Below are 23184 nucleotides of genomic sequence, written 5' to 3' on the forward strand. Positions count from 1 at the left end.
AGAGTATGTTTTTCTTAACTGGCAACACCTAATTACACCCAAACATGTACAAAATGAAAATGCAGATACATTGTTATTGTTTATATTATTCCACATATTATGTATGATATGTCTTTCCTATTTGTTTCATTAAAAAAACGTTTATAATATTTAGTAAACAGAGAAAAGAGTTTTTACAATTTAAGAGAAGCAAGACAAGCAAAACAGTGCAAAATAATAAAGTGAATACAAGCGTGCAAAAACGACACAGTATTGACCAATAAAAAAGCAAAGCCTTTACCCGAAGAGCAATAAAATATTGCCTTAATTAAATACTTGATAGCGGAAAATAATAAAAGCTAATAGACATTGTATGGCGTCGACTAAAATGTGAGCCAATGACAGTTTAGCAAAGAAATATAAAAGATATTAAGTAGTATATGTTAGAAATTGGTTGGAAGATTGATCAGATTTTGATGAACGATGGTATCGAAGTAGTATATTTCTTCACAAAGAAAACACAACATACATTTCTCGTCGTTCTCTGAAATTTGCGGCATTAATTAATGCGGATACTATACTCTTTATGTAGTATAAGTATTAAAAACCCGTCTCCGGTCACTATGTTTATCCATAATCTCAAAAATATCGTAAATTTATTGAGTTTCCTGACGTCATCTTATTCATTTTATCGGTATGAACAGAATAATGTGATAAAAATATTTTCAAAGCAATCTAGCAAACATCTAATACAAAATCAAATCTAGCTTAACTTTAGTTAAATTATGATATTTAACTATTTATCGTTCCTGCAAAAAATGATTGAAATATACCAAATTATACTCCAGCTTAAAAACTGTGATTGTGATATGATAATTTTTCAAGTGTCTAGACTTATTGAAAACAAAATATATATTTTTTTTAAACTGTTTAATATTCATAGGCGATTCAATAGTGACTTTTAAGACCACGCCTGGTCTTATAGCCGCGTGTACCTGAATAGGAAAGTCTCGCCAGTTCCAAAGTAGGCCTGTCTGTTTCCTCTTTCGTCCTTCTGATTTCTCTCGAACCATCTCGTCGAGCAGTACGCACCAAATACCTGAAATTTACAATACATTCATATAGAGAAACGATTATTGTATATACTAGTTATAAATAAACATTCTACTAGAGAAACACAACATAAATATAGTCTTATGATTTAGTGGAAAAAATAACTGCAAATCATACATAATTTATATTCAAATATAATTTATTACGTCTTTGACTTCATAGTATTGATTATATGCAAACAACTTTTCGTTTACGTCAGAAAGATATAATTATTATGCGATCCATTTTAAGATGCATTACCATCAATTACTAAAATATGTATTTAAATTATATATTTGAAGTATGCAACAGCCAAATGTTTTTTGCTTATCAGTTACTATAACAATAGCTAAAAATATTATTATAATTTCAGGGAATTATTATTATAGTCGAAAACAAAACACGCTTTAAAACAATATAGATGAATTGTCAACCTCTAACTTAACTTTCTTTTGAAAGCTTGTATTACGCCGTTGACCTTGGCCTTTTTTCATATATAAATGATAGTACTCGCATTGATTTCATGTGGTATATATATATAAGTAAAACCTCTGCAGTAACCTTTGACTTTAAGAGCTTCTTTTAAAATGTATATTAAACAGTCTATTGTAAGTTTTTAACGTTTAATTTTTTTTTATTAAAAGCGTTCCGTAGATGCCCAAGCACACTGCGGGTATACATACCTCGTTGTTACATGTCTTGATCATCAGCAGTGTTGGTTCATGATGTTCAACCCTCACATAGAAAGTGGTCAGTGAGCATCCATGCTCCTCAGTGGTGTATAACAGCACAGGCTGGTACATCGTTATACGGACAGGCAGCCATGACCACAGTGTGAATAGCTGGAATTTATTTCATGCCCAAGTATTTGTTATACTGACTACTGTGTGAATGAGTCTTACGTAGAAAACCTCGTCAATTTATACATATAAGAAATTTAAGCGTATATTCAATTAATATGTTCAACGAAAATTCCAGGTATTTGCAATGTTATGTGATGTTTATTAAACATACGTAATTTTATTAGATTTATTTATAAAACTACAGTTTTGTTGGAAGTCTCGCATTGTAGGATTAGAAATGATATTATCCTTCTATGAAATGTACGGAAATGTTCCTAAAACGAGGATTTCTTAATGACTAAATAGACGAATGAACCCTTTCACACAGTTATTTCAAAATTATAATACACTATTTAAAGGTATAAAAGGCTACAATCTAGCTATTTAGGTAATAAATATGAAACTGCATTCAAATAATAAATATCAACAAATTTTATATAAACATTGATATAACTACTATTTCTACAATATAAATAAATTACATTTAAATTTAATTTTCAGTTACTTATGTAATATTATTCCATTGATTAAACTCACAAAATGATTTAAAGTTAAATCAATTTTGATAAAATTTAGTAAAGTATTCGTGAAATTTTACGTACAATTAATTTGCGTACGAAGGAGGAGGAATTTTGTCATATCATTAACATAAGAAATAATTTAAAACACATTGACGGCACATAATTAGTCTTGTAAGTTTAGTGACGGTGCCAAGTGGTTTCGTGAAACATCTAGACATTAAACAATACTATACAACAAACATGCAATAGGAGACACTTTGACCATAACACTACAGTGCAGACCTAGAAAATATTAAGTCTAACGGTTTGGGTATCCACATTACCAGTAGTAATTTCTAAAGAAATGTCATGTGACCGGTAATCCATTGAAAAATTTACGAAAGATTATTACGACTGGTATATATAAACCCTGCGTATTGTTGACCAACGTTCTACCTGTTGTGGCACTAACAAAAATATTTTACGGCCGGCGTGAATTGCTTGGAAATTGTCACGTTAGCATAAGCTATTCCCAATTCCCATACAATTTCTTGTTACCACACGGTACGCCCGCAACAAAATACTTTCATCTAGAGCTCCTATTAATCTGTCATAACGACGAAAAAATACGATTTTTTACCGACTTTAAAAACATTCGAAGGAGTGCTACCGCATCGTAAATTTAAAGTCGGTTTTGATAAATATATAACGAAGTAAATATGATAAATAGTTTTCTACGTTTACGACTAATTTCAATACTCAAGCAGAGCACGAAATGAACCTACATTGTGTCAAGGTTAAAATGACTCCAAGTGAAATAAATAGCCTAGCATGTTAAAGGACAGTAAAAAATTATAAAAATTAATGGTTATGTTTTAATTTGGGACTGTGTCATCTATTACCCTTGAGTGACGTCATTCTCTCTTCAAAATGAAACAAAAAATGCACATATTTAAAGAAATCAATTAATAATAGGACTGAAATGAGAATAAAATGTCTGAGTCTAGGATCCTAAAAGGGTTCTAACACCCCTCTATTGAGATGTACACGATATGTTTCTGACATATTATTCACGAATACATAACAAACATAAAATTAAAAAATTATACAATTGATAGCATTAAAGTTTATGGAACAAATGTTATCGCATTTACACTATTATATTACACGCTCCAATATAATCAGTATTTTATGACCGTGTTTTTCATTGAATAGTTTTCCATAGCGTGATATCGTCTGCGTATATAGGAAAAGTTTAGTGCATTATATAGGATCATCAAATTGGGTCCCACAGTTTAAATTTTATATTTTTATGGAGATAAATATATTATGTAGAATTCATGAACTTTATATTACTAAATGAAACAGCGTCATTTAGATTTCTAAGTCGGCGATAACACGGTTTACGGTAACGTATAAGGTAAATGAAAAAAAAAAACATTGTAACAAATATTTTGAAGAGAGAAATTTCGATTAATTTGCCACCACATCTACACCCGAAATTAGTGATACCCCATTCAAACCTTCTGTCTGAGGTCTGAAGAATGCTGCTGCTGATCGCTGAACACCGCATTAGGGAATGGGAACCACAGGGCCAGGTGAGAGGACCTTGGACTCTGCAAATACTTTCGGTGATCATGACTGACTACGGGGTCAATGCATATGACCGTAAACATAGAACCAAATTATGTTCATGACAAAGTATATTTCCTGCGGCTAATGTTTGGAAAAGACAAATTACCGACACTACTTGTTCAAAAATATCAATGACATTTTAACAACTCAATTATGCTTATGTTCTCTGTTTACGGTCGCGACTGATGGGAGTGATATGTCTAATCTGGTGTGTAGATGAAGTGTGTGTTTGGCTTTGTAACGAATTAATAAAGCTTAAATAAATAGCCTACCAAAACATTGAAATTCTTAAACATAAAACTCGGGCCGCCATGCATTGGTGGATCAGATTTTATGCAATAACATTACAATGTTTCAGTCCCTAGACCTTTTATTCTTCGTTAATAAAATTTTCCTACGTCCTAAATGAGGAATCGTGTAATAAAATCTGACCCGACCACCACACACACAGAAATGGCAACAAAAAACGAAATAACTCGAAGCGATCTTGTCACAATCGTAACAAGCGACGTTTTTAAAACACCTAGTGTCAAGCGGTGCATACATCGAGAACGTCGCAAGCGTACGCGACAAAACTACGTCTTACTTCACTGTGGTCTAGAATCTGCGACTTGATCGCTTGTATTGGGTAAACGCCCATCGAAAGGGCGCGCGGGCCCGGCGAATGTGAGCCCTAACGGAAAATCGTCACAATGTTAGCGCTCAATCATGCCGAATACCTAGAACCTAATGTTAAATCAAAAGCACCCTGAATCGAGAACGCATGCTCATGTCCAAAACCTTTCAATCGTCACACACAAACATTGAATACAATATAAAACAAATCCATTCAAAGCCAATGAGTATGAACTTCATTTGACTCTAACTGTTTTTCGATGATTTCGTGTTGTGTACACACTGAGAGAACAAATACATAATTTCGCTACACGGATCGAAACATAACATAAACTGGATTCTTTGGGAGAGGAGAGGATCTATCTTACAAGAAATATAATTCATCGAATTTGTATCTTTCGATGTAATTGAAGTTAGTCGTGTTAGAAACTTATTCGAATGATATAAAGCCAAAGCCACGCCTATTATCTTGTACAATACCATCTGTTTGCACGTTTCCTCAGACATTTTCTGCAAACCAAGTAAAATCACTTCTAATACACATATACATAATATAATGTAAATATTGGACATCATTATAAAATTTAGTGTAGTTATAATACTTAAGATACATATATAATTCATGATAATATAGAAGTTAACATTTTTAATTTAATATTAGAGAGTATAAATATTTTTTTCATAACCCACCACCAAAATAACAATACAGCATTATGTTGTATACAAATGAACTTGTTTTAAATATCATATTTTAAATTTCTCTAAAAAAACTAATAAATTCAAAGTATCAAAACTATTAACATGACTTACCTCGCGTATAGTTAGGGTGTGCGACATCATCTGGATATTGACCTGTGATTGACTGGTGGGAAGATTATCCGATGATCGTGACCGGACAAGTCGATTTCCCGTGATGACCTGCTTCGACTTCAGCGTCATTTCCGTCTTGATAAACACCCTGGATATGTACTGCGAACTGAAATTGAAAATATATTGAAAAAAGATTAATACATATATTGTTGTATTGACCAAAATCAAAGGTCCCGCCGGATAAAAGTATTAGGTACTTAATATCAACGTCATCGGCTGTTACGACTATCTGTTATTACGCCCAAATATGGGTAGTCCCTTTGATGTCGTTGAAATAGATTTTGACTGTATGTAGTATGTAATTATAAGTTAATTTTTTTAACTCATATTAGTTGAAAAAATATCCAAACAGAGATTAAAGAGTTAAAAATGTATGTCCATTATCACGGAAGCAATATAACTTTTTAATTCATCAATAAAATTTGTTATTAAATAAATTACAAACCTCAGCGCTCTAATACTAAAAGCAGTACGCAAAAGCTTGGTAGGAGAGGCTGGCATGTTCCTACAAAATTTATCGATGGCGTGGTCAACGCCATTCTTCGTCGCTTCAGCATACCATTCCGAGTTCTGATTGGTGCTGTGTTTGTGGAAGAGTATCAAGATCGCTAGTGCCACTCTATAAAACACCTGGAACATTGGAATGTAAAATTCAGTACTAAACAAACTCGTAAGAGCAGAGTTCATTCTTTACGCCTGATTCTCAACTCTTACTAAATTATCAATATTACGAGACACTAAGAGCTCAAAGTCGACGAAGGCTCATCACATAAATAGAAATAAAGCACAACCAACAGCTGTAGATTCATATATTTAGCATGTTAAATTGGCTAAGACGTTCTAAAATGTTACTGCGTTATAGAAAAATTTTATTATATTCAGTAAATTATTTTCATAATAAGTATACATATGATTGATAAATGTTATATATTTACTAAGGGTGGCCTCTGTCTACCACGGCCGAAGTTTTGGTTGGCTCTATTGCTTTGTAATAAGGTGTATTATTACAATAATTTATGTGACCTCCTGTACTTTGTAAACGATGAATGCTTTTTAAGAGGGCTTCAATATTATTTTGATTCCTAGAATATAATTTCACTTCAAATGTCCACTCAAGTGTGAACTGTTTAAAGAAACAAACTATTTCTAATTACTGATGATTTACCTTCAGCCCCTCATGGAAGTAGCAATCCAGCACTCTGACGAGATGAGGAAAAGGCAGTGCTGCCAGTATCCACCACTGCCAGTCTGCATAGATCCTTTCCGGCCCGATGGCGCCCGACAGCCTTAAGAGATGTTGCGCGGCCGACTTCTGCAACCAAGCCCGCGGTGCTGTACGGAAACCTTGCCTAATCACTCGGCAGTATTCTCAATAACACCATCTTACAGACAATGAATTCCTTTATAAATCGTTACGTATTTATATTTTTACATCTCGACGTGACCTTATAAAATTGTTAAGTAAGAACTCAAATTCTTTTATGAAATTATTGTATTTTAGAAAATAGGCCATATTTTGAATTGTTTAAATACTATTTCACATTAACGCTGACCAAGTCGCTGTATCCGCTTGTTTCCATCATTCAATAGAAGTCATTGACCGGTAATATTTCACACACTGATAATTTCCAACCTTTTGTGCCTTATCAAGTGTCTTGAACATCAATTGTAGACATATCCCGAGCAGGACAGATGTTTGTTACAAACACGTGACACGAAACGTGACTTTTTATCTTAAATGTCACACTAATTGATGATTAATTTCGGCGTAGATAAAAGTGGTAGCTGTTAAATAGTTATTATTGCATATCAATTGTATATTATTACCATATTTATACATTATTATTTAAAATAAATTAAAAACAATATGTTCATAAATAAAGCGTCTATATTTTATATTTACTAATAACACTCTTGTGATCCACGTGAAGCTTTTTCTTAAATTTCGCACCTGTGGACTGTGAGCTAATCGATACCTTAGTAAATTCCGCTAGCAAACAAAGCTCGCGTGTAGGGTATATTGGAACACGTATACTTTATGAGGTACTCAGTCACGCGATGTCCTTTATACCAGTATGCAAAGAAAGCCATCAACAATTTTTACCGTCGATTAGAACTGGTACACGTTTTTTAAAATTACATATACACATGTACACGAGATTAGAAATTGTGTAGTAAATATAAAAAACATTTCAGTAATGATAATTGTATTAAAAATGTACGCTTTGTAATAATTTGTGTGATAATAATTTAACAATCCCCTCCAAGTGACAACAACAAATTAATAATTATTATAATAACTTGGTATTATTAATATGAAAGAAAACAGTTTCAGCTGTGGAAAATAGCTTATTTTAAAATACGCAACGGCTTGAACTACTATAGAAGTTCCTTTGGTTCTTTTTGTGTTTTGTTCACTAACCAATTCAAACAAGGACTAAGACAGAATTGTTATTCTAACTAAAACTACGTATGTATATAATCTGATATAAATAAGTTATTATTATTAAACGACCCTCTTTAGTCCTTTACTACGCCTAGTAGGACTGAAAGATCGACTTTAATGCCTTTGAAATGTTGTATAGTAAGATAAAGATATACATTAACAGTAAATAAAACCACAGAACAACCTAATGATATATGTGGCGTACGGGCAGACAAATTGACGGCATTACATTAATCAAATAAATATTACAAATGTCGGTTGTAATATTAACATTGCTTTTTAATTTTAAACGGATATAAATGTTTACTTATGCAGAATAACTAGTTAAATAAATATCGTCAAAAATGTTTTATTACTGTCAAGATCATTTTATTACTAGCAAAAGGCGCAGTTTATGATTCAAGAATTGTACGCAGTTTATAATGAATTACATCATTTGACAACAAATTATGAGCAAGAGATCTGTCATCAAGCCTCGATAAAATAGAGCATATGCTTACTTAAATTAAATTTTATTTATGTTAGTTTAAGTCAAACCTACTAACACCGTTGCACCTGTCTTGTCCAAAAATTTCAACTGAAATATATACAATCAGACCTTCAAAAACTGAACTCATTAAAAACTAAATCAAAATCATTCAATAGAAATAATACAAGTCTGCATAAAATCCAGATTTTTTTAACGAAATTTTTATACCTTATCTGAACGTATGAATACGACTCAAAATACTGCATTATTTAGGTAGGTTTCAATTAATATCGTAAAATAGCAATGTTTATTCGTTTTAATTGTACCTATTAATAATATGTTGTTTTCCGAGTATATAAATCCAAACTTACGGCATGTTTCTTAGCGATTTGCATGACAGTTTTCCATGTGACCTCATTAAGTAGTTTCGTCTGAGTGATGAACATCTTCTCCTTCGATGCGACCAAGCTCGCCATGCAGTGGTAGCATTCTTCCTCTGAAATAAATGTTATAAATGTTTAATAAACATAACATTTTAGTAGAGTATACTTTTGTTAGCTTCTAATATTTATTTAATTAAATTCTAAACATTTTTATGAAACATATTCTTAAGAATCTTGCTACAAGTGCGCATGTGCAATAGTTATTCATTTGACTCGTTCGGTTGTTTACGAGTTGTTACGAATTGACTCGACCATCTTCCCGAAGTGGGATGGTCGAGTCGGAGGAGGAAGTCGTGATTATAAAAGAGGTTGTGACACATGCGGACGGGCCTTTTCTTTGTACAAGTTTGAAGTTATACAGTACGTAAAATCCGTGAAGTAAATTATAGTGAATTAAGTCATCATTGAAGTATTTAATTTCCTACCCTAAGAACTAAATCAACTACCGCTAACACTATATAGAGATGAACAGAGTGGAAGTTCTTATAGGCTTTCCCTCTGTTACGAAATTCTTTGGGAAGTGCTTAATTATTGTTATAATGGCCATTAATCCAAATTTCTATTTATTATTCTTGTTATGAGTTAAACTACCCCATCAACCATTAAAAATATCAAACTTCGCCGACGAAAAGCACTCGAAACATCGTTTCATATCTGTTTATATGCCTTAAAACGTTTAATTCATAAATTATTTTATTACATAATTTCTAGCGAATATTTGTGTACCGAAAAGTCACTGGTATGGCATGACCTTTAACATTGCTCTATCTTGTACAAAAATCAGTTATTTATGATATTTATTAACCGCATCTCAGACATAGCATAATTTAAAAACACTACACAGCGCTAAGTTTCATAAGTTCGAAACCGTTTAATCGCCTATGTAGTGTTCCGTCCAACACAGATAATATGTTCACCTTGACCGTAATACAGTAAGCCTGATTCTCTTATGTATCAAAAGCTCCGTAGCACGTGACCAGCTGCACACATGTGTATTTATTGAATTTTGTATCACATTGCCACTTCTTGTTCTTTCAATTTAGGCATGATTCATTTCATGCCAACATAACAATTGACAGCAAAATAGCTATTTAATAAATTCATTTTATTTATAATACAAAACAAAATATATCCTATTCACAACCAATCAAGGTAAGTAATCAATTAAAAGTATCGAATGATTATAGTGGAATTGTTGCTTTGACAGTTGACTTATAACAAAGTGGCCAAACGATATATTTTATAAGACATATGATGTAATGTCTAAAAAACAATACGAACATTTGAACACAACTTACTTAAATCATGAATTATAATTACTTATTATATTCCACGAAACATAACATTAATTAAATCTTCTTTAAATTAATAGACTGAATGACATAATTAACAAGGCCATGAAATGAAGCCGTCAATTTAAACAATTTAGACGAAAAATATCACGGCTTCACGCGCCATAATGAACTAATTAAAATCTCGGTGATGCAGAATATTTATTATCACAATACGCTTATACGCATGACAGATTTTAAACAATAGCCTAACAGGCTTTCATACATATCGAGCGATATTAACAATCTGATTAATATTTGTTTGGTTTAAGTTCCATGACTGTATCGCGCAGCCCAGAATATTTAAGCCTTGATTTGTTTAAGCTATCGCGGAATATGGTAATTAAAGGATTGTTAAAAATATCCATAACGCAAAATCGCCTGCATCATGAGCATACCCCACATACACAACTTTACGTACTTACCCTCACTTTTACAATATCACACAACAGCCAAATCAGGTACCACTTAGTTAAATGTATTCAAAATTTTTTGTTTGTTTGTTTCCTTTTGTTAATTTTTGAACCTTTTTGTAGATAAATGTAATGTATTCCATCTCTGGCACATTTCGGTGTCATTCGGTGTATCTGTTTGTTATTATATATAATTTATGTTAGCTGTAGGATTACAAAATAAATAAATAAATGACGCAAATAGCTTTAGTGGGTACTGCGTGTCACTCTGGCTAGACCTTCGAAAGCCAACCAAGGTATTTTTAACTATCAAATCATCTCTTCAAACTTAGTAATAAAAAAAATTATGCCACTACAACCTTTTTAGGTCTGGGCCTCAGATTTCTGTATCTGTTTCATGATCATTTGTTAATCGAATAGCCAAGCCTTCTGTGACTGACGCACGCCGCGTCGTCGATTTTTTGTGTCTAAGGCAAGCCGGTTTCCTCACGATGTTTTCCTTCACTGTTCGAGCGAATGTTTAGCACATAGAAAGAAAGTCCATTGGTGCACATCTGGGGATTAAACCTACGACCTCGTTGATGAGAGTCGCACGCTGAAGCCGCTTGGCCCACACCACTAATAAAAAATATCATACCAGTACCAATTACAACCCTTGGTCTTGGACTCAGGGATCTGTTTCGTGTTCATTTGTTTTTTCTAATAGGCAAGTATCTGCCTTGTCTATAACACGCAATCGACATTCGTTTCCTAGACATTATGCGCACATAGAATAAAAATGGAGTTCGAATACGACCATAGAGTCTCATGCTAAAAAAACAATGCACACTTTGAAGGAAACAAAGGTTTATAAGTAATAATGTGATATAGTTATAGTACCAAAGAGATAATACATTCAACAGCAGTGTAATATTGAAAATTGTATTGTCGAGAGAACTAATGAAATTATCGACGCATTCTAGCCTGTATTGGACTCGACCGATAAGGTAAATTGAAATCGATCCAACCTATATTTCAACATACGTCTGGGTTTAACACATCTAGAGAGAATCTAGTTCCCTGTTGGTTTTATTGTCCTTTGTTTTTGAAAGTTTACTCTTTACTCTTACAAAATATACTAATTTGACCCAGTTTTTCGCATTTAAACGCACGATAGTTTAGTGACTAATAAAGTTTTCCATAGGACGTATTTCTATTATAGAACAGTGGTCAAACAATCTGGAGGCGATCATCTGATATCACAGCCGCATATAAACACTCAATGCCAAACGCTCGCGAGTGCGTTCCTGGCCTTTGGTCCACCCTTTCTTTGCATTCGAACATTTTAATAAAGTATATCTTCATATTATATATTTTTAATAAGATTATTGAATTAATTTCTTCTCTCATTTCCCTCGAGCCCTTCATAAGACCGCCCAAGGCGTGAATCACTCAAGTTTATTAAGAGTTAACATCGTTAGGTACTCACCCCGGGCTAAGTAATGTTAAAAGCTCTCTTGACCTTTAGGCACTGTACTTTATTCGTAGACAATATATAATACAGAACGAAGTCAATATGGCGACGTCATCTGTGCAATAGTAGATATAAAATGACAGCCAAAAACAAATTCAGAGATAACTTTAACTTTTTAAGTAAACTAGTAATAAGTAAAATGAATTCAAAAATACGAAAGGAATAAAATGATAAAATCGTGTTGATTAAAATTAATTTTCAACTGGTATATACATATGACAAGTTGTCATAATTAAACGGCAAATTTAAAGTATGTCAATAAACATGACCTAGTAAATTTATTTTTTGCCAAGACTTCATAAATGTACTTACATAATGTTCTGCCAATAATTTCACACCAGTGTAATAAAGACACTTTAAAGCAATTTCAGGTTTATTGTACGTTTGAAAATAAGTAGAATAATTACGAGAGTAATATAAATATATTTTATTTATTTGAAATAAACCTTATTGACAATTGACATTAATACAGGGGAACCAAAACCCAGCAACCTACTTCTTTATAAAAATTAGAATAGATAACATAATAAACAAAGAAAAAGGTGTCCAAGTATAATGTAGAAAGTAACGGCGCCCTTATGTATGAATAAAATATAAGATCTACCCACAAACAAAGCGTGTCAGGTTACTGACCTATGTTTCAAATATGAATGAAAGAATCATAGATCATAGAACGAATATAAAGTATGGAACAAAATGCTGTCTATAGTATGTCAGTTGCCAGAGAAGATTTTAAAATTTAAATATTTGTCTTCTAATTTTGAATTTTTTTAAACTGTTCAACTTCAAATTTTTCAACCTGCAATACGCGATACGTCATAAGCGTGAGTGTGAGCGAATGAGTGTATCTCCAACTCTGCGTAAGGTGTGTTCAGAAGCAAGTCCCTAAACAGTTTAAAATTGTGGATGGAGATCGGGTTCTATTCCTTTTAAATGACAACTAATAAATGTATTTATAAGTGCTTCGAATTCAGTTTGCATCATATTAATTTATTAGAGTAACGTATATGTGGAAAATGGTTAGTAACAAAAAAGGAATTTTAAGGTTCTGTTTATATTTAACAGTACAAGAAAATGCCACTCACTCCGGCAGAAAAAATGAAACTTTATAGAGAAAGGTTAAAGCAAAACCCTGAGAAATTAGAAGAAAGAATAAAATATAAAAAGATATTGGAAATGACTGAAACTGAAGAACAAATACAAATACAATAATGGAGAGAAGAAAATAATATTTTTTTTAAAGGAAATAGCTGTAGTCACCATCTCATCTGGGTCATCATCGACTTCGAAGACAGCTTTTTTAAAAAACATTTTTTTTAGATAAAGCATCAGACACCTAATAACAGCTAATGAAACTTTAAGAAAACAGGTTTATAGACTAAATAAAAAGTCAAAGAAAGAAAAGAAAAAAAAAAAGAAACCGATTTATAGTTAAAGTCAAAAATGAACTTACAAAGAAGATAGCAAAAAAATAGAGAAGTCACATATTATAAAGCGGTAATATTTATTTCAGAAAATATTGGTGTAAGGGTAATAAACATTAAAAATAAAGGGAGCATCTCGAAGATTAAAAAATCTTTATTAAAAATTTTCGTTCGAGATGATGTCACTAGAAAAACGCGAGTGTAGAACATTAAAGAAAAATAAACGGCTAATAAGATAACTTAATTATTATTTAAGAACTTTATATGACAAGTATATAAAGAAGGTGGTATAAAATTACAATACATTACTATTTTATTTTATTTCATTATTACAGTATTATACGTTGCAATACAAGGCATTTTACGTTTTAAATCCTTCCATACACAATTAAAATACGTGTCTTTGCATTAAGCATTCTAACATAAATTATAAAATAGCTATATTGAATCGCCATAAAGTTGTAGATTTTAGTAATATACGCGCTCTGTTAGAAAAAGTAGCTTATAATGTAGAAAATTATGAATGCAAGTACAGTAAGATTATGAGTGTAAAAATTGTACAAAATTTCATTAATTTATTTATAATTTAAGCGCTATTTCAGATGAACAAAACATAACATGGTATAAGTGGGAAACAGTAAATTACTCGTATAAACAAAAATAGTAAAGACGGAGAGCAAGATATTAAAACAAAAAAAAAAACTGTCAAATCGCAAAAAATGGAACAATTACAGAATTAACAAAACTCTTTGAATCATGAAACTGATACAGAAACCTGAGGCCTAGACCTAAAAAGGTTGTTGTGCCATTGATTTATTTTATATCAGATTATTTATCTGTGCCTAAATAAATTGTTATTATTAATATTGTTAAGTATTTGCATTAGAAAATCAAATTAAACATCAAAATCTCGGAAACAGCCAAAACGCTTATGTAGCCAAGATGGCATCGTACTAGTCCCTATACGCCAGTAAACACGTCAACAAGTATGTTTTGTACGAGTACATTCTTAAATTTGATTCGATGAAATTAAACTCCCAAGGTAGTATTTAATAATAAGACAGATAAAGACGTATTATTTAATGTCATAGTACGTTACCGTCGATTCGACTAATTTGTGTGCCTTTTGTGTCACGTGACTGACGTATAAATATCAATCTATCTACCTAAAGACTTTATACAGTACTACTATAACGTATACTCTCAATCTTTATCTTTATTTACTGAACACCAAAGTTCCTTATATGTCAGTTGCGAGGATATGTAAATTAATTTTCTCTATCTACCTAGCTCGACAAGTGTAACACCTGACCAATTATAACTACGAAGGTCTCACGGTTACACGATTACTCTATAAGTGCTCCACTTAAGTATATATGTGTGAATCATACTACATATCGTACCTAACAGGTGAAAACAGGAAAATGTATATCTTTCAATTCACTTTTATTGAATCAAGTCAATTAGAATAACCACATCCTTAAGAAATGCTATAATAATTTCTTCACTTATTAAGTTCGCTTTACGTAAACGTTTTACGCCCTAAAAAAACGTCAGCTATCGCCGGTTCAGAAACGTACGTACTTATAACGAAAAGAGCCCCCAAGAAACTTATTTTAAATATTTCTAATTTACAATCAAAATCGTCACAGATGAGAATTAGTAGAAAATACAACACTTCAGTAATTTGTAGCAGTAATGTTTAAAGAAATTTATTTTTTAGTACAAAAAATGTATCTTTTTACATGAGAAACTTAATATATGAGATACACGTCGCCAGCCGTCCTAATTATAGCCTACAAGGATCATTCTCATATGTATCAAAGAAGAAGCCTGTGGAATCCCATTTAGGAGTTCATTTAGAACATGAGTTTCAGTTTGGGCTAGGGCTAGGGCACTGTCAAATAAGTAAAAGTTCAAATAGAAAACAGCTCTTGAAGGCCGATTTAACTTTGTGTAACGTTCTAATAAAAACGAACGCCCTCAACGAATTTCGGCGCCTTTTTCGATCCAATTTTGATCATTATGAAACTTTAACTTACCTTATACATTCACTTCTACTTTCATTTGGCACGCTTGCAGGTATAATAATACTAAAATAAATGCAGACATCAAGCTCTAGGTCCATATTCTAATTCGTGTTTCAAGACACAATCTTGCCTTCAGCGCTGTCAACCATACGAAAGTTCATGAAGAAAAAACGTTTTGGCGGCACTCGAAACTTTTATGTTTGATTAACGTTCTAGAACACGGGTCCTAGTCTGTTTCATAGATTGGATCCACTAACTTCTATTTTCGTTAATTAACAGCGATTTATAAAAAACTCCATCGTCAAATTACACATGGCATTGTTCCAAATAAGCTGTTTTGGACAATTTAACTGTACCTATATAACAATTGTATTTTGGCAGTATTTAGTTGGCTACACCCATGCCAATAAACTTTTCAGTCTTGTGACGTGTGTGTTGCTAACGTAAATAATTTATTTCAATTATAATATTACAGATAAGATTCGGAAGTAACTCTGCGAAAATTTTACAAGACACAAAACAGCGGCTTAACACGCTTTTGGCTTCCTATACAACTGGACATTTGATTGACATTTGCGTATTTTGACAAAGGCATCTTGTATACTGAACTGAAGCTGTCAGCAGTAAATACTTGGCGTGAGATGTTTATATAAACAAGAAAAATAAATCTAAGTTCGACCTATATTATCATTCATATGAACCGTTTTCCGTGTAGTCGTTTTTTTTCATAGAAACCCCTGGGGTTTGCTCTCTGGATTGTAAATGGTACCACCGCCTCAATATCAGAGAGCTAGCGAGTGCACTGCTGGCCTTTTATGAATTGATCCACTCTTTACTTGAAGGAATTATTGGGTACGAAAAACTAAATAGATAATAATTGATAATCACAGTTGTCTACACAATTATTTATACGTCAATTTATTTATATACATATTTAAAAACTTAATAATTTCTCATTACATACATTATGAAATGTGTTATAAAATTATCTTTATAATTTACAACATTTAACTGGATCAATGCACTAAGTAACAGAGTCCACTCACGCGCAAGGAGTGGTCTATATATCGATAAAATCAATAAATCGCACTGAATGATAACCTACGTATTTTACGACGTGATAGCGCGGTCACGTGTCCAAAACAAAGCAATAAACTGACAACAAAGAGATCTGCTCGTTAGCAACGTTTATACAATATATATAATAGTACCTTTGGCAACAGTTTTAATCAATTTATTGAGCTATTTCTACTTGTTATATTACACGACACTTGCAGACTCTTAATGAGTTTTAAAGATTACAGAATGCGCCCGCATAAACGGAACTTTGCACAGACAGAAAAGTTATGCTTTTATGGATTTTTTTTCACGTTGCTTTTGTTGCACCCTCGCGGGGGGGTGTTTGCCCGTTCGAGGCAAATGCCCTCTTCGGGTAGCGTGTCGGTTCGCGCCCCGTGGGCGGGCTTTTTAGCCCTTGATGGGACCGCAGCACAAAGCAGCTGTTTAATAAATATAGAAAATGTTATATATGAACCATAGAAAATTACCTCGTCACCGACAACACAGAGATGTCCCTGGTGTGAGGATTAACTATGTATCTAGAAATTAATAAGTTAAACGAACGTTTTTCAGTAAACTACTTTTATCTACATTTTAAAATTTACCTTGAATATAATTAATATTTTTATGAAACTGCTGTTATGTTCGTGTAATGCATACAACTGTTGGTTCAAGACTATTAAAGTAAGGCATAACGTTATATTCCAATAAATATACAGAGTAATCTCCATGTAACGACCCTCGATTTAATGACTAACTATAGCGCCATAAAAAGTTCAGTGTAGCTATATAGAGTTTGCACTGTATGTTAAATTTAATTAATAACAGTAATTCTTCGAGTAAAACCGCCAAGAATTTAATAATCTCTAACTCTTGTCTTTGTCTTGTCTTTGACTTTGTCGAAAGAAAATAATATAACATTTACTCACTCACACAATGTTAGAATTTATGATATATTCAATTAAGAACAATACAATAGTTTCATTGGTTTATAGCGATAATAAAATGACGAAGATAGATTATTTTCTGTGAATCTCTGAATCACCACAGATTTAACAATGAAGTTCGTTTTATCTTTTACGAAATTCCTCATTTACGACTGTAGAAATATGAATTTAAAATGTGTTTAAATAATGTATTGAGTTTATTAGGAAATTTTACGTTTCTGTGGTTTAGACATGATTTCTCGTGAACACCCGGGTCACGTCAACAACTATATTTTGACATATTATTTTTGATTGAGTCTCAATTTGGAATATATTTCATATTCTTCTTCTTAGCTACTATTTCATCCTGTCATTTTAGGCTTTTAATGAAACATTTGTATATGCGTTAAATAAAACCTCCAGTTTAAAACTGCCATGTTTTTCGTGAATGAATAAAATCTAAAAAAAAACCATCCGCGCTCTCTTTGAGGTACTTATGTTGCGACGGTTCGCGAAATTAACATTCAGTTGCATAATATTTTCACGTAAACGTAGGGAGCTGCTGAAACGAAGGTAATCGTTCGCGAAACACCTGGTACCAAAAGGTCACAAGCAGCACGTGTACATGAGTGCGCACACGCAGATATAAACTTCAGGTGAATTCCAACTACATCTGAATTCCAACTACATCTGTTACATGTTGCAATCAACTATATACCAAATGTTTCTTCTAAAAAGTGGATTGACATGGATTCTTATATTAAATAATACATAATGGCGAGTCACCCATTCCCAATAGCAGGGTTGGACTAATGATATCAGCGTGCGCGTGAGACCACAGGTTCGAATCCCGGCTGTGCACCACAAACTTACACGTGTGCATTTAACACTGGCTCATACGGTGAAGGAAAAAATCGTGTCAGACACAGAAGGCACGTCACCTACTTGTCTATTACAAAAATTAAATGATCACGAAACATACAGAAATCTGAAGCCCAGACCTAAAAGGGTAAGGTATTTCTCTATTAGTAGTACTTAAGATGGAAAAAAACAATATGGAAAGCACAAAACAATTAATGGCAAAAAAGGATGGATCCCATACTCTTTTAGTATCAATTGAATTCGGGCGTGTAATCAACGTCAATGTCTTCTATTCGTTTAATTACGACCGCTGTCTACAAAGAATTTCTCAATCAAATAATATTATCAGAACAAATGAAAAACAGAATCATTAAACAAAGGATTACTAGATAAGGCACAAATACGCGAAAACAGCAAAGTTAAATTTACTTTGACTTTATTTCGGATCGCATAAATACAACTAAGCCTTTTACAGCTGGGTCACGTAATAGATAAAGACCTGTAAAACGCGTATTAAAAGAGTGTTAGGCCATAAATGATTAACGTAAAATTAGAACCGAGGTTTTATTGATATATTTCGACATCACTAAAAAAATTCTAACTATAAAGTCCACAAAAGAGAGAAATATGAATTACTATCAATCCAATACAATTACGGCTAATAAGTAAAATTGCTGACTGTTACAATACCAGAACATAGCTAATAGAATACAATGTTTTGGCACTGTGATCGTGTGTCCAAGATACGCTTGGACCTATATACTACACTAGTTTCACGTTTATCATTCTTATAGTTGCCTAACTGCTGAACTAATGGTCCAGCCGAAACGTATAGAATCAAAAAAGTCATACGAATTAACCTTCGTTTATTACGGTAGAGCCATAGAGACAGCATAGACCATATAACATAACTGTGGTAAACAATAAAACTGTTTGATATGTGTACTAGTCATGTAGTGCAGCATTACTGCAAATCGCGGTACATGTGTGCTCATAAACCCCCACCTTTGATGTACGTCCGCTTCTGGCATTTTGTCTACTTAGGGTTACCTACTGACCGCATTTAATTTATATGAAAATTGCACTTGTTTTTTATGATATTTCTATTGAAAACATCATTGTTGTTATTGCTTTTTTCAAGAATATTGTCTTAACCTTAGTGCAAAAACAATACGTATATGAGATAAATTTCAGATCTAATAGAGAACAGAAGACTTAAGTTTTCCTGCTCTCCCATATCACATAACAACAGGTGCGCCTCCTACCCGTTTGCCTCCATATTACTATATAAAAAACGCTCATCGATACGGCAGAGGTTCCTATACATTTTAACATTGCAATAGAGAGACTAGGTTTTATCTAAGGTCTTAGTTTTGGTAGGCATGAGTTATTAATTGCAAACACTAACAGCCCTAACGTACGAGAATGGAATTCTCTTTTGATTCGGATCAATCCAAGGCCACTTGATGACTGTTTTATCGAAACATCACGTGATTTGTTGCAATACTTTCTTTATTTTTAGTTGTATTTACATTAGCCGTCTTAGATTCTACGTCATTCTGACCCGATTAATTGCTTATCGGATGGAGAATAGATTTAATCATTTTCCTACTGTTTATAACAATTTTGGTACTTTAATAATTTAAAGGGCGAGAATTTATCAGATTATATTTAAAGTTTTCCACTTCTATATCAAATTGCGACAATATATGTACCAATAGACTATTTACGTGTAAGATTAATAATTAATTTAAGCTTGAAATAGGATTAAACTTTAATAATAGTGTTATTGTATTAAATAATTGTAATACAAAACACAAAGTCATATTTTATTTGAGTTATGTCATCATTTTAAAATAGAATTTATCGCAATACTGGTACAGAGCTGGAGTACGATTGAGAGGGTGTATGAGGTCGCGACCTAAATAAGGAGGGTCCCGTGTCACGAACTAATCCGTGGAGACCTCAATTTTAATTCGTACAAAGTAATTCAGTAATTAATGTTGAAGTTATTAAATTTTGCAAACGTATTATTTGGATTATATAAGTTTGTTTGTTAATTTAACAAATTCTTTTAAAAGTTATTTAAAACATGTTTAACATAAAATAGTTTTACTTTTTTAGGCTTCAGGATTCACCTCGATTCACGGAGACATTTAAGTTACATAACAAAGACGCGAAGAAATTCCTTTTATCTTATATCGATATTTTTAATCAATAAGGCCTTCAAGATAAGATCACTTGAACTTTAAATGGGTATCCTGCAGGTATCAACGGGCGAAAACCTTAAGATAACGCAAGTGTTTTTGTAAAAGAAAGTCTGCGGTAAAGTGAAGGAAGGGAAAATTGGGAAGAATTAAAGTAATGTAAAGTATAAATAAAATTTAATATCTATACGAGGTTATAGTATCCATACATCCATGGAATAAACATATTTTAGTGGAATCATTTAAACTTTGCAAGGAATTACTTCGTTAAAGTAATTAATTTATTTCGTTTTGTATGAAACTAAATAAAATAAATCAATGGCGCTACAACCTTTTTAGGTCTGGGCCTCAGATTTATGTATCTGTTTCATGATCGTTTGTGAATTTAATAGGCAAGTAGATGATCAGCCTTCTGTGCCTGACACACACCGTCGACTTTTTGGGTTTAAGGCAAGCCGGTTTCCTCACGATGTTTTCCTTCATCGTTAGAGTTTATGTTAAATGCGCACAAAAGAAAGAAAATCCATTGGTGCACAGCCGGGGCTCGTACCTACGACCTCAGGTATGAGAGTCGCACGCTAAAGCTAACTAAGGCTAACACTGCTCTATGTATGAAACTACCAGCATAATTTTTTTTGTTAAAGGCCGGCTTACTGTATTGCTCGCAAAAGGAACCTGGCATCACAATAAAACAGGGAAATAAAGCAACATCACAAACAACTGCATAAAATACACGCTATTGTGTGTAGAGTACTTGACACAGAAATATGAAAGCTAAATATTCTGAACGGTCGCTTCAGATTTTATTTTATTTTTTAGGACACAACAAATGCGGATATGAAGAATAAAATACGGTAGACCTTGAACGCAACTTACAATTAAAACTCATGACATCACAAAAAAATTGTAAAAAAAACGACAGCTTTCTTGATAACTTTTTGTTGAATCATTTGATACGGCGATAGTAGCGCAAAAAAACATTAGTAGTGAAAAAAACCAACGCTTAACGAAGTTATAAAAAGTACTCAAAATTCCGTCTTACGTCAAACCGCAAAGGACAAATGAGCAGGAAGTTTACGTGATATAGCTATGTTTAAGAGGCTGAGGACTTCTTTGATGCGATATCGTGTTGGTACTACGTGGTTAGTATAGCTCACCGCTTTTCTGAGTGACTGGGGTGAGTCGAGTCCCACATACCCCTGTTGCTTTTAGTACATTAGATTCATTAAGGCATTTTTACTTTGGTTAAAGAAAGATTAATTTAAATGATAGTTTTGTTATTTAAATCATAAAAAGCAACCAAATTTTATGAATTAGAGTATACTGCACTGAGTATATATATACAGTATATTTATCGCAAAAAATGTTGCATAAGAAACATTTTACAACATCACGTTTTCAACATTAACCACAATAATTAAATAGCGTTGGATATACTTGTCATATGACACCACAAGACGTCGTCCCTGAGGGATAATATTATGAGTTTATTAGAAGACTAGAATATGGGCGAGGCGTATTTATTGATCACACAACAGTAGGTCAGCGATGACAATGAAACAATGAATAATTACGGTAATTGGTATAAGAATTATTACAAATTTATCATTAACAATTAGATAAAAATGTTTATATTTCAAACTTATACATATTTGCTATATGTTCAGAATAACAATTTATAAAGACACATAAGCCTAAAATTAACTTAAACGCAAGCCATTAGACAAACATATCGCTATCGACCTCAACACAAGGAAAAAATTTAAAACGAAGGTAAATTTGAAACTAAGGTTGTAATAACATGCAACCGTGTCTCGATGCTGTCTAATAACAGGTAATAATAATAATAAAAATCCCGTTTAATTTCCAATCATGACAAAAAAATATACAGCTTAGATTTTTTACATTATATACAGTATTTTAAACTTTTTATCCTTTATACTAGGTAACTTCAGTACCGTCGATCGGAACCTCTTCTTGGGTAAAGTCCTCCAACCTTTTCCAACTGACTTTAAAGACAACTTGGTATATGCAAAAAGGTGGATAGAAGAAATAGAAGTGGTAGCGGGAAATGAATTGAGCAAAATAACAGGTCCTAACAGGAATATAACTTGGGCCTTTACAAAGACATTTGGACAGTTTTAAATGTATCTTATTCCATATAATTTTCCTTTCTTTTCTTAAAGAAAATATATGAAAACAGTAAACAAATTGCTAGATGCGTTGAAATATTACCTAATCGATAAGCTTTCATAGCGACTATGGCGTGTCTAGAGTACACTTTTATTCGTCGAAACCCCTTATACTACTGCGACGCAATAAAGGAATTTCAATCACCTATTGAGTTATATACGCAGGGAGGCTCAAGGACGAATGAGGGAATACGTGGTGTGGATGTAATGAAGTATACAGCGCAATAGCAGGAAGCCGCGCGGTCGCGCCCCAATGTGCATATAATGGGTATTCAAGCTTTTTGTGCAACCCTTTAACATATACATTGCTATTCAAGTAAGGGTATGTTTTTTAAAT

At 32.7% G+C, this 23184-nt stretch overlaps 1 protein-coding gene across 7 annotated transcripts in view; it reads right to left on the bottom strand.

Annotated features, from left to right (window-relative positions):
* Window positions 1-23184, bottom strand: part of LOC123709125 (GTPase-activating protein skywalker) — a 58356-nt gene that overhangs the window by 2842 nt on the left and 32330 nt on the right. For 2 of the 7 annotated variants that reach the window (XM_045660262.1, XM_045660261.1), the window contains exons 6-12: window positions 8820-8944; window positions 6699-6845; window positions 5979-6163; window positions 5474-5639; window positions 3937-4029; window positions 1755-1913; window positions 975-1078 (exon numbers count right to left, since the gene is read on the bottom strand). In XM_045660262.1, coding sequence (XP_045516218.1) covers window positions 975-1078; window positions 1755-1913; window positions 3937-4029; window positions 5474-5639; window positions 5979-6163; window positions 6699-6845; window positions 8820-8944 — 979 coding nt within the window. Of the gene's footprint in view, window positions 1-974; window positions 1079-1754; window positions 1914-3936; window positions 4030-4634; window positions 4722-5143; window positions 5174-5473; window positions 5640-5978; window positions 6164-6698; window positions 6846-8819; window positions 8945-23184 lie in introns of all 7 variants that reach the window. The other 5 variants (XM_045660267.1, XM_045660263.1, XM_045660264.1 and 2 more) reach the window with 5 other exon arrangements.

This window comes from Pieris brassicae, chromosome 4 (genome assembly GCF_905147105.1).
Source record: "Pieris brassicae chromosome 4, ilPieBrab1.1, whole genome shotgun sequence".
Classification (NCBI taxonomy): domain Eukaryota; kingdom Metazoa; phylum Arthropoda; class Insecta; order Lepidoptera; family Pieridae; genus Pieris; species Pieris brassicae.